Source organism: Cygnus atratus, chromosome 6 (assembly GCF_013377495.2).
Source record: "Cygnus atratus isolate AKBS03 ecotype Queensland, Australia chromosome 6, CAtr_DNAZoo_HiC_assembly, whole genome shotgun sequence".
NCBI lineage: Eukaryota > Metazoa > Chordata > Aves > Anseriformes > Anatidae > Cygnus > Cygnus atratus.
This window is the reverse complement of record NC_066367.1, coordinates 6,948,771-6,961,558: the sequence shown is the minus strand read 5'-3', so window position 1 is coordinate 6,961,558 and position 12,788 is coordinate 6,948,771. Positions and strand designations below refer to the sequence as shown.

At 45.6% G+C, this 12,788-nt stretch overlaps 2 protein-coding genes across 4 annotated transcripts in view; both read right to left on the bottom strand.

Moving 5' to 3' along the window:
- RPE (ribulose-5-phosphate-3-epimerase) lies at window positions 1-2,384 on the bottom strand. Of its 2 annotated transcripts, none has more exons than XM_035566044.2 (6): window positions 1,942-2,096; window positions 1,794-1,873; window positions 1,557-1,696; window positions 1,230-1,364; window positions 997-1,083; window positions 1-563 (listed from the first exon to the last, which is right to left on the bottom strand). In XM_035566044.2, the coding sequence occupies exons 1-6, from the start codon at window positions 2,079-2,081 to the stop codon at window positions 441-443; spliced, it is 705 nt and encodes a 234-aa protein (XP_035421937.2). In that variant the 5' UTR covers window positions 2,082-2,096; the 3' UTR covers window positions 1-440. The 2 variants fall into 2 exon arrangements, with proteins under 2 accessions (XP_035421937.2, XP_050567397.1); XM_050711440.1 differs by lacking the exon at window positions 1,942-2,096 and adding an exon at window positions 2,352-2,384 and having other exon boundaries at window positions 5-563.
- Window positions 2,385-4,661: 2,277 nt separating this feature from the next.
- UNC80 (unc-80 homolog, NALCN channel complex subunit) overlaps window positions 4,662-12,788 on the bottom strand; it is a 130,484-nt gene continuing 122,357 nt past the window's right edge. For both annotated transcript variants that reach the window (XM_035565888.2, XM_035565879.2), the window contains 4 exons: window positions 8,515-8,596; window positions 7,919-8,030; window positions 6,437-6,648; window positions 4,662-5,623 (listed from right to left, as the gene is read on the bottom strand). In XM_035565888.2, coding sequence (XP_035421781.1) covers window positions 5,354-5,623; window positions 6,437-6,648; window positions 7,919-8,030; window positions 8,515-8,596 — 676 coding nt within the window. In that variant the 3' untranslated portion in view covers window positions 4,662-5,353. The remainder of the gene's footprint in view (window positions 5,624-6,436; window positions 6,649-7,918; window positions 8,031-8,514; window positions 8,597-12,788) is intronic.

The window sequence follows — 12,788 nt, the reverse complement described above, 5'->3', positions numbered from 1 at the left end:
TTACCACACCAGAAGAAGTGTGTTTAATGCAGACATTGGAAAAGTTTTGTAGGAATGCACAGATCAAGTGACAAAATACAGACAGCAGAAGGCAGGTTCATTAGAGTCTTCCACAAGAGAGATTGCATGTGGTGATGCTACACTCTTCTAGCAAGCAAAAACTGACCGAATTTTAGTTCAATCCACTCAGCATTAAAGGTTGGTGCATAAAATTAGCCTCCACAGAATCAAGAAATAGGTTCAAACCATTGCATTTCCAACCCTGAAAGACAGCCAGAATGTTTTTCACTGCTGCTTGCTTCATTGCAGTGAAGGAATGATTCCGCTGTTCAGCAGCAACAAATTTCCGTAATTAATGTTCATCCAGCCCTCCCTTACGCATGAAAAACAAAGGTTCTCCTGCACGCACAGAGCCTTCTTGAACACTGTTCGAGTAGGTCTCATCGATCCAGACACCGCTTTTGAGCAGCTTCTGAACACACATTCCTTAGAAGATTGATCACAGATCTTGGATCTGCGCTCCTCATAATAGCACTGCCAGATACAATCATATTCGCACCTGCCTGGAAGACATTAAACACCCACTCAGTAACACAGAACAGACCCATTTCTTAAGACTTTTCTCACTGTAAAACACACAAGGAGATAGCAATTTGTAGGCTGAGGAACAAACGAGCACTACCTGCAAGACACAAGTAACATGCCTCTAACTACACCTGTAAATCAACTTTGGAAAAGACGGCACCTCCCCACACAGCTAACTGCTTCATTGCTGCTCCTGCTTAGCTGAGTGTACAACAAACAACTTAGGAAGGGCTTCGCTAGCCTAGCCACTATTAAAAAAAGGCACAAATGATTTTGATACTATGTCAGCTTTACTCTTCCTTCTGAAAATGACTGCTCAAAAAGGCTCATCCTCCTACGCTTTATTTTCCGAGGGATGACTAAGTCTCTTAACACACTGACCAAGAGTGCTGTGCTATTTCAGCCTCTTACCTCTGCACACTTGTGGATGGTGTCAGGCCCAACTCCTCCATCCACTTCAATATCCAGTGATGGAAACTGCGTCCTCAGCCACTGAACCTGAGAGACAGCGTTAAAAGGTTGTCATTGAAAGCCATGCTCAGCTGCACGCAGCCTCTCACACACCCAGGAAAGGTTTATTCAGTTCCCCACTACTCTCTATACAGTTAACTTTACGCTCAATAGATAGGAGATGTTTGGTTCACCTTTGGCATCATGTCTTCCATAAATTTCTGCCCTCCAAATCCCGGTTCCACTGTCATCACCAGCGCCATGTCTATCTGGTTGGCCCAGGGTGCCAAGTGTTCGACCGTCGTGCCGGGTTTGATAGCCAAGCCCACCTGCGGGAGAGGACAGACAGACCCAGCTGCACACAGACACAGCAGGACAGCCCTGGGGCGGGCAGAGTCACAGAAGGACGGTGTGCGCGGTACGGGCAGGCTGCGTTACATGGAGTGCCGCTTGTTCGCGCCGAGGGCTACGCACGGAGCGCGAGGGCACAGCCGCCCCCTGCCCCCGGCCCGGCCCCTCACCTTCATGCCGTTCTCCCGGATGTCCTTGATGAGCGCCCCGGGGTTGTCCGCGGCCTCCAGGTGGAAGGTGTACTGGTTGGCGCCGGCGACGGCCATCGGCTTCACCCACTGCTCCGGCCTGGCCACCATCATGTGCATATCTGCGGGACGGGACGGGACGGGGACGGGCACGGGCGGCGGCGCCGTCAGGGCTGCGGAGAGCCGGGCCCGGCCCCGCGGCGCCCCCCGGCCGCTTACCGAAGAAGGGCTCCTGGCCCAGCCGGCGGCGCAGGCTCTCCACCACGGGGTGCCCGAAGGTGATGTTGGGCACGAAGTGCCTTGGGGCCGAACACACAGGTTACTCCGCGCCGCGCGGCCCCGCCGCCCCGCCCCCCCCGGCCGTTACCCGTCCATCACGTCGAGGTGCAGGTAGTCGGCGCCGCACTCCAGCAGCCGCCCGCACTCGGCGCCCAGCGCCGCCAGGTCGCCGTTGAGGACGGACGGCCCGACCCGGCACCCCGACGCCATCGCCGCCGCCCCGCGCATGCGCCAGCGCCGCGCGGGCACACGGGATGGCCGCCCCGACACGGCCGCGAGCGCCCCGCCGCGACCGGCGCCATCTTGGCGGCTCCGCGCGCTTCGGTTTTGGGTGCCCGGCGGCCTCCCCGTAGCCGGCCGCCCCTCAGACACCTCCCTGGAACCGGCCCCCCCTCAGCCGGCCTCCCTTTAACCGTGCTCCCCTCAGCCGGCCTCCCTTCGGCCGCCCTCCCCTCAGCCCCTCTTCCTCACGGCCCCCCGCGGCGGCCCCGTACACACACAGCTCCGGCCCTTTGCCGCCAGGCTCCTCTGTATTTAGTCGGCGAAATAACAACGTCTGCGTAAAATGCTGAGGCAACGGGACTGGCTGAAACACTGACACGACTCGTACAGCCCGGACGCTGGTTGAACACGACATGCACTTAAGGCCTCTAACACTAATTAAGCAGCATCTTTTGTCTTCACAGAGATACACCAGTTCTGTTACAGACAAGAAAGCACAAAACCAGCTCAGTACAGGTGTGTGCACCTCATGGCACAGCGCTGAGTGCAACCGATATGACAGTACGACACGAGGAAACAGACCGGCCGTCTGCCCGCCTGCTCCATCTCTCCACAACCACCTAACGAAACCAAAGCCATCCGCCAGGCCACCTGAATAATAAAACTGAATTACAGATTACATCATTCATAGGCTGCACTGTTTTCTAACAGGGTAGAACATTAAAAAGAGGCATTTCAGTCCTTGCTATGGCTTACTACTGTGAATTCACCGGTGACAGTGGGAGACCTTAATGGCAACATTTATCACATACGCTGAATTAAATGAAGTAAATCACAGTTATTTTCTCAGCGTTAGAGCGGAGTACCACGGTGAGGTTATCCACTTTTCATTACCGTAGATCCTCCCTTCTCCTTTTCAGCAGAAAAGGTCACTCTATAAAATGCACCATGAATTCTGCATGTGTAGCGTCCCAGCTGTTTACTCAGCTTGCATCTAAGCTCTCCTCCTCCCTGCCCGCCTGCAACCCAGCCTACCTTGGGATTTGAAAGCGAAGCTGTGTTTTTTTCTCATTTGTGTGTCACTGTTAATAATAAAACTTAGCATCTGGAATTTAGCAATTCTTTGAGCGACCTCCAAGCTAGGAGATAATCCAGAGCAGTCTGCCATAGGTAGCTGGCGCTGGCTCCAGCATGCTGAGGAGATAAGAAGCAGTACAGCACATTTTGGTCAGCAAAGCAAGCAGTTTGTCACTCAGGACACCCATTGAGCAGGAGAGCTGAGATGCTGCCACCCAGTCAGCTCTCTTACAAAGCCACGTACACTTTAAAGTTGCATTAGTGCACCACCTATGGATTGATGGATGGATGGATGGATGGATGGATGGATGGGTAGATAGACAGATACAGACAGAGACACAGAATTTGCCTCCAATGCAGAGGACTCAGCACATGCTCAACACCCCTGAGCCTGGGAGAAGGATGGCTTTTGCTATCATCTGCAGATGTTTGATGTGCATGAGTTCCCTCCTCAGACTGGTATGCACAGCTCCCATCAAATGTGAGCGTTTGACAAATACCGGGCCATGCAGCCCAAGGGCTCCATGGGTTTGAACAGGCTGAAACCTGCTGCCAGGTATACAGTTAGTTTTCCACACAACAGCAAAACCTGCATGCTGCACCACAGCAGTGAGACTATCATTTGTACGGCAGTACTTTAAACAGCTATTTTGGAGTTGTTGATGAGGGATGCAAGTCCTTTCTTTGGAGATGGATAGGATATTGTTCTATCTCCGCAGTAAGGCTGGTTTATGACGCATACGTTCAAATTACAAGCCCCAGGGGCCAAACTGGTAATTAGCACATTTTGCAAACTCTCAGGGTGATCTAAGACATTTTCCTCTGCACAATAATGCCACGATTACAAACCGCAGTATCTAGCTCTTCTAATGTAAGCTGAAAAAGGCTTTATGTGAATCCCAAAGCACAGGGTAACTTTGGGTGTTGCTTATGATTTCATGGTTTGATTCACAGCTGTTTTGCAGTTTGTCTGTAAGCAGCTAATGGATAAATTCACATTTCAGTGTAATTCCATGATGCTGCAGCGTAGCCCATAACTCAGCTGTGACTTCAGCTGATCCCCCACAGGGATCGCCTCCTAGGTATAAATGTAACATGTATATATCTAATACTTGCAGCCATCAGCATTACGTACATAAAATGGAACCTTTGTAAATACAATCTCAGCATGCCAAAAATAGATTCTTTCATCAAGTTTCTGCCCTGCAATATGCATCTTTTGTTTACAATGTACATATATATTTATATTTTTATATATAGGAACATGAAAATACCATATATAAATATTTACTTTAAATCCCTATATATCTAAGGACGTAAGACAGCATCAGTGGAGCAGTTGCTAGGTACTGGAAGGTCCACGCATTCCAGATGCGGTTTCTTGCTTTTTTTTTAACCTATGGGGATGAATTACTCAGTACATTAAAGCAGGACGGAGTGGATTATTTATACCATCTGCAGACCACTCACCCCCTGCCCATCTATATCTGTGCACAGCACGTGCATTCCTTCTTATGGTATGTACTGTATTTAGCTTTACAGAGCAAATATTTTTGTAGCACAAGGGCAGTATCTTACAAAGTGGAATGAAACCAACAGACAAACGTAAACTCAACTAAAGGCTGCAGTGCCAGAAAAAAAAAAAAAAAAGGGTGGGGTATCTAATTGCTCCATGGCGCTTATCATTGCTCGGCAAGTTAGAAACAGTAGTCCCAGGCTTGTGAAAATCGAGCTTTAGATTGGTACTTTTTGTCAGCATTTTCACTGTCAGTACCAAACTGTAAGAGCCTTGGACACAGCTGCTATATAGCCCTCCTCTCAAAAAAGCTACAAAAATAAATCTTGGGCACAGTCTCAAAAGAGGTTTCTCCTTCCTGTCTTGTACAGTACAACAGCCTGCTTACCCAAAGAGGCTGCTGATCAAAGTACATGGCTGCCAGATCAAGGCTTTGTGAACCACACATACTTGCCCACACCTCCTACCCTGAGAATTTTTTAAAAATTCTCTGCTCCTACAGTCTTGCCCTGAACAGAAATAGATTTCGCAAACAGAAATTAGCTGGTCTACAGCAATAGGCTGTTAGCTATATTCTGCTTTTGGATAATAAAGTGCTCATTTGAATTAGTTACTAGTTACCAGGGAACTCAAAGGAGAAGGTACAGTTTCTCTTCCTCCTCCCACTACTGCACTTTCCCAAGAGTTAAACGTGAGATTCATCTAGATCGACGTCGGTCTCCCCAAGCTCCACGTGCGTGAAGCTGAAATGAGTGGCCAGCAAGGGGTTCTCCATCCCATTGTCCTCACTGATGTGAAGGACCGTGTCCCCGTGCTGCAGTAAGCTGGTGGTCTCAAGGCCAGCGTAGTCCTCGGTGTCAGAGAGCTGGGTGGGTGGGGTGCTTTGTGCTGTGGCTGGCCGGGACTCCAAACCCTCCTCTTTCTCTTTCTCCTTCTCAGTAGAAAGTGCCTCACTCTGCAATTGAGGAGAGCCAGTGGTCATGTTGAGAGAAAAAGGGTGAGGGGGGGGGAAGAGCTAGGGAACGCCTATAAAGTATTTTCTCATTCAGAACTACTTTTTACCATTAAAGGACCATTTGCAGATTATAAATCCCTAAAAATCTGCCCTAACAATTCAATTTTTTTGCTGGTGAATGAAATCGGTAACAATAACCAGAAAAGTTGTCTGCTTTCAGTTGTTAACACTTCCTCATTTCATTTTATATTTTCCAGAAAGATGTCCTATACTTGTTCATGGCAAAGTCCATACACCCAAAAGACACGAGATAGCTGGGGTATAAAAGTGACCACAATGTCACTAATGTGTTGAAGTGGCGATTGTGATTGTCTCTCACTGTGCTCAGTGGTGTCCAACAAAGAAAAATGTTGGACAAGCAGCTTCTTTTGAAATGTGATGCTTTTGCTAAAACAACCCTGAGTGAGTTTTCAAAGTAATCCTTCCTGAAGGACTCATTTCTCAGAGAACAAGCTGTAATTGCCAGCTGATGAAAATTTGCACAGGTCCAGAAAGACTTGTAGGTATGATGGAAAGATGCAGGAAATATATTTACAAATTAAGAATTACTGCAAAGACCGAGAAGCGGGTAGTTCATAAAAGTAGAGGGTAGGACAGCAAATTCAGCCATAAGAAAAGATGCTGCCTTTACTCATCAGCCAGCTTTTGTTATACTGCTGTAATGCAGCGATAAATATTTGCCCTGCAACTTAAATCAGCAAAGCTGAGATGAAGCAGTGGGCAGACATGTGATAAAACTGTCAGTCGTGTTACCTGGCCAATGGCCTGGCTGTGGAGATCAGCTACAACGATGGCAGGAGAGGAAGTCAGCACAGGTTTACTTGGTGCTTCCTGCTTGCTGCTCCCCTGGGGGCTGCTGTGGCTGCAGCCCTGCGGCTGAGCTGCTGGAGTCGGGGGGTTGGCTGGGGACGGTGGTGTTGCCTCAGGCTGAGCTTCAGTGAAAGTCACCGACCGCTTCTGCTCTGCTGAAGGGTACAAAGCCCAGAAAGCTGAGTATTAAAATGCTATGATTTGGGAAGGAAAGCACAGTAAGAGAGCAGAGAGCATCCCTAGTGTTTTTACAGCTAAGACGGGATTCGTGATTCACTCCATCTTTATAAGCTGTCTAAATGGCGTCTCATCTCAAAGCCTTTTACTCCTAGGCTTCCTCTAAAGCCACAGCAAGAGTCAGGGATCTCCTGAAGACTATTGACCCTACCTGTCTTTGTCATGGCTTGGTGAGATAAATATCACCCATAACATCTTTCCACCCCAGAATGTAATGAATTGGATTCCCACGTGACTTAGGCATTTTTGCCCTTAACTAAAAAAGAAAACTAAGATCAAATACATAAGGGAGTTGCCCCAGGTTTTGCAGGAAAATTGGAAAAGAAAGAGGGCAGCTGATTACCCCTCATTCCTGCCACTGACTGAGTTCACTACCCAGCAATAACAAAGAATATCATGGGTTGACAACAGCTAGACTAAAGCTTAACAGTAGAATGAATATCCCTGCTCCCACTCTTAATCATTCTGGCCAAGTTTTATGTTCCATGTATCTCCAGCAGCGCTGTTGCCCCAGCACCGTCCTGTCTGGAAACCCAGGAAGTTCTGAAGCAACCTTTGCTCTTCCAGGTGTTTCCTCCAAAGTTAATTGCTCACTTTAGATATACAGAATAGAGCTACCCACTCTGCTCGACAATGCTGACTCCTGGAAATACATTGCACGGACAGCCCCATATTCATTTCCATATACAGCCCTTAAAACTCAGAACTGTTAAGCTTGCAAATGGTGGGAATTTTCCTTCGTTCTCCCACTCTTACTAGCAGCTTCAAGATTTGCACATCCAGAGCTTTTAGACAAGGCATCCTGAATGGAGGACACATACCCTATATCCTCCACACTTTTAAGAGACACGATCATTGACTGCCCATGTCCAGTTTCACCTTGCTGGCCTTGACACCATTAAAGTGTTTTGAGGGGGCGATTTTCTGATCCATTTACTAGGGAAAAGGATAAGCATGCTGGGGCTTCCCTTTAGTACAGGCTACTGAAGAGCAAGTTGATGATAACAATTTCCAGTCATTACCAACCTCAACATAAACTAGTTAAACATGGCACCTCTTATTTCTACGATGAAAACAGCTTACATATTCTTCAAATGTGCTAACTTTTCCTTTAATCTAAAACAACAACATTGTATTTTCCACTTTAAAATATGAAGTGCTGGCTCTGGAAATGCAGCACTGCCTTACCGCTAGGTTTTGGTTTTGGCTGGATGCTCCGCCGGGTGGTTGAAAGTCGAGCTCCGTGACGGCTACGAGGTTCAGTTTGAGTTTTTTGACGTGACAGCAGTGGTCGTCGAAGCTAGATATTGGAAGAAAGAGTCACGTTAGGCTGAGGTATGTTCATGTACTGCACAACTTGTCCTCTGTAGGGAGGATACAGATACACATTTTAAGGTTTCAATGGCTCAGACATCTCCTTCATATGAAAACAGCTACTGAACTTCTGTGTTTTGGATCTTTTCAGTATTAATACTGAATGTAATTGATGTGCTTTGTGTAACCATCATTTGAATTTAAAAAACAAACAAAACCCACAAAACCAACAAAAGTGCACAGAGGAAAGAACTGGGGAACTCAAAGTGCACCTTCTTTCTTACCAGTTTGCCAGGTCTCACAGCTACAACTTGCACTACGGTCCTGCTAACTTAACCAGAGTATCACAGAATCCGTAAAAGGGAAACCTTACATGCAGAAATCATTTCAAAACATACAAAATTAGAAAAAAAAAAACAACAAAACAACTCAAAGAGAAGGAAAGGTTTGTTCACGCCCCGTGGTCTCACCTGCCGTAGGCCTCTCTTCCGCCCCAGGGGTTGCTGCAGAAGAAGGTTCTGCTGTCCGGGCTCACTCTGCACGCTTGCCACCCTGTTAGATGTCGACAGCATTAGGCCAAGCACAGAAGCACCCTGTGTAACTAGCAGGTGTCCTGGCAATTGTGACTGACATAAATAAATAAATAGATAGGTTGATAAACCACTAATGGCACAGTCACTTCAAAGAGCAAATACTGTCTTTGAAGGATGGGGGGGACGTGTCTGTTGGGTTGTGGCTTCCAAGGCTTAGGAGAGGGTGGGAGGTGGAGTCATGGCATTCAGGACTTGGCCACGCACAGGTAGCATCCAACTATAAATAACTGCAAATTTCAGTTTTCAGTCATTGATTGATGCATCCCACTGAGCCAACACTCACTTCTCTGCATCCTTTGCCACATAGGCTTTGTCAACAAAGGCAAGAATATCAGCTCCTAGCTCAAAAGCCTTCTTGTTTGCATTTCCGTTTTTAAGGACAATGTTGTAAAAGCTATTTTTTCCCTCCCAAATAGACTCCACGGCCTCATCACAATTTTGTCATCTGGTTTTAATTTCAATTTAAGTCAACAAACAAAAAACAAACACAAAGTGACAAAGGATCTATTCACATAATGGGTGCATGAGTTATGTGAACAAGGCCTCACACTCAACACTTGCAGCCTTGAGTCTCTTTGTAGCGAATGAACAAAAAAAAATACAAATAAACATAAATTATATATATACATTTATAAAAGCACACATTTTTAGTTTTTAATATCTTGGTACAAAACAGCTGAAAATCTGAAGTAAAACAATCTTTAGCAATAAAACAGACTCAGCTACACACCATCTCATTCTACTATTCAACTGATCATTAAATCTACTTCATACAAAAATACCACCCTCCCCTCATTTTCATCAAAGTAGTATATTCCTCCAAACAGTTAAAAATTGTTCATTTAGCAGACAGCGGTCACAAAACATTTTAACTGAATGAACTATGTCTGGGAGACATATGGCTACAATAGCAACTAACATTTAGATGGACTTCCTTTAAAGAAGGCAGCTGCTTATTTGGGACAGACTGGAATCCACTGAGCCACACGTCCTATTTAAGCAACTCCCAGCTATATCTGGAATGCACTGTTGAGGATTTGGTATTACAATCCATTTTGCCTTTGGCATGCATTAATCTAAAGAAAAACAACATTCTTTTCTCTAGATGTTTTCCTTGGATCTCCCCAGAGGAGGTCAGTACCACCAACAGAGTGAAGGTTTAATATCTGCCCTTACAGGAGCGGAGGAAGAAGGCAAACCTAAGGTTTGACACGGTCAGACAAGACATGAAGGATGTCTGTGGAGAGGCTTAAAAAGTCCTCTCTCCTGAACAGCTCATTCTTCCCTTTGGCAGAAGTTACTGCTCGTCATAGGTTTGGTAGAAGAGAACATGAGAGCTTCCTGGTCTGCTTCAGGTCAAAGTCTGGTTAACTGAGCTCAAAGTCCTACTCCTTCCTCTCTTATCAGTTTAAACCGAAGCCTGACTTTGCATTTAAACCATATGTATGTGCTTCCACCAGCTCTGCTGGAGATACAACTGGCAACTTCAGGGGAGAGACACTACCTTCAACCCCCGAAGCTGTTTCTCTTCTCATTGTCTGACCACAGCCTCCTAAGCCTAGCCATGCCTTTGGCAATCTCACCACAGCTGCACTGGTTTGGAAAAAAGGAAAAGCTTATGCAAGCTCAAAGCCAGAACAAACAAGATATATTTGAGTCCTTTTCTCCCCCAGACAGCCCTTCCAAATGAGATCACCAGCCTCTGGAACGTATTTTCCAGCTTTTACGTAGGGTATTGACATGATTTACATACAAAGCATCCTAAACATCATGCAAACACCCACCCATGAATAAGCAGAGTCCTCAGAGTTACTTCCTGTGAGCAAGACTGTGTTCTTAACCCAGGCAGTAACTGCAGCACATATGACTGGTAGGTCCAGAAGCAGCACACTGTTCCTTATTAGAGCAGAGAGACCGCGCTCAAATTAGTCTTTTGATTTGTGATCCAGACTACCTGAAATTGCAACTTGTAGAACTTTCCTCATCTCCTGTTTCTACGTTTACATAAAAACCGATTCCTGCCAGTATGTGAATTAAGTAGGAATTGGCTGAAGAAAGTCTTGAAAAAATAATTTGCTGTTGGACTAGCTTTTGCCAATACTGTTACAAGGTTTGATGAAGGAACAGCAGCTCTTGGCTCTACAGGTGATGTGACATACCTGTCTGTAGCAGGCAGACTACAGATGTATTCAGTGCAAAACACTGTTTAGAGTGATAAAACGAATTCACTTCACATGCATCATGAAAATACTTTGGAAAAGTCATTAGATAAAGAGAGCAGATGGACCACATGAGGGCACAGAGGCTATACATGAGGAGAAAAATGATTCCCATGGAGTAACCTGTGCACTGAAGACAAACAATAGAAAGGTGAACAACAGAAAGGCTGGATTTCGTGTCTTCCTGCTGGAGTCTGTGATTTTCAGCCTGGCTTATATCATAAGTGAAATGAGTTTAGTGAGCTGGTGGATGCTTATTTCCAGCACTGAATCATTACGCAAATTGGTATAATTCAGGATGATCTTATGAACTGAAATTGCAGATAACTATTGCAGACAAATGGTGGATCAGAGAGCAGCACAGCACAGTTTGGCAGAGCTGCCAGCACACAGCACAGTCCTGCTGTGGCTGTCTTTTTGCCTTTTATCCCCAAATTTCGAAGAAGGGATGGGGGGGAGGGAAGAAGGGGAGAGAGTCATGAAGACTGCAAATTTCAGATGAGTGGCTGAAATTTCAGATACAACCTTTCACTTTGTGAGGGTTTGTTTTCACATCAAAGAACGGCACTGCTGATTGTATTTCCATGAAAATTAGTGGGCAGACAGATTGTTGACTCCGTGTAAACCCTCCCTCCTTTTCTGTCTCTCCTTGTTTACCAGACCTGACCAGAAACATACTGCTTTTCCGGCAGCCTGTGGAACCCAATCAAGGAACACTGAATCAAATGGCATTTCAGCTGGCAGTACCTTTCCCTCCTGAGGCACTGTGATCGATAAGGGGTTTGCTACACTACATAAATTTATTTGGGATATAAATTTAATTTGGGAAGAACAAAATAGAAAAATTTCCTGCCCATCACAAAGATGCTCTATCACTCCCTAAGTATCTCTGTCAGAGGTTTTATCTTCACAGTAATGTTACTCCTGCTTCATAGTTAGGGCAGACAGGTGAGTAAAAGATCAAACAAACCCAGCTTCATGGGAGCATGTTGCCATCCCTACATGAAATGACAGCCAGTCACGCAGTGGGGGCTAAAAGAAACTTTGTCAGGTTGGAATTATAAGTGATAAACCATGCAGCCGAAAAAAAAAAGACAAAACTAAAACACAAACAAAGGAAACAAGGAGTTTAAAGGTCCATTAAAGGTGTACATGCTTGCCAAGCCACTGTGGTAGAATGTACACACTATCTATGTCCCAAGGCATCTGAGTGATGGGGTTAGTGGACAAAGGCCAGTGGAAAATGGGTTAAAATGTCGATGAACTCCAGCTCTCGTATTCCCAGACACATCCTAGTCATGTTGGTGTTAGATCTGCTACGCTTGCAATACGAATTTGCTCTGATGTTCCCTAATAGGCACCATGAAGCTAGGATAGGCGTAACTACAAACATTAAGGACAATGTCTTTGTACAACAGATTTCCATTACAGTGAGTTCTCATTTTTCCTTTCCTGATTTATGGAAATGTCCTTTCCTCTCAAATTATTACTACAACTCATGATGCTCGATACATATGCTCCAAGTACCTCATGCTATCTGTTTACTTCTGAGCACCTAAACGCTGTCCCCTTCCTGTCTTCCCTGCTTTTCTACACAGCTGTCTCTAATTGTTCTAGAACAAAGGGAAACAGGCTTTATTCTTTCTTGTGTTTATCACTATTTATTTATTTAAAGCTCCTACCTTCCATAGAGGTCTAGTCTCCATATGATTTATTTCTTTGTGTCAGTTGACTAAACATCAGCTTTTGAATTCAGAAGGCAATCATAAACTGTTGCTACTTTGCTCCAGCCAAAATCAAAGTTATGTAAGAAAAACCGAAGCCTGCTTTATTCAAAGTTGATGTTCCTGAATGTAGAAACACATTTATTCTGTCCTATGATCCCCATAGCACAATAAACTCCTGCAGTGTCTGCTTCATTACTTCTGTGCT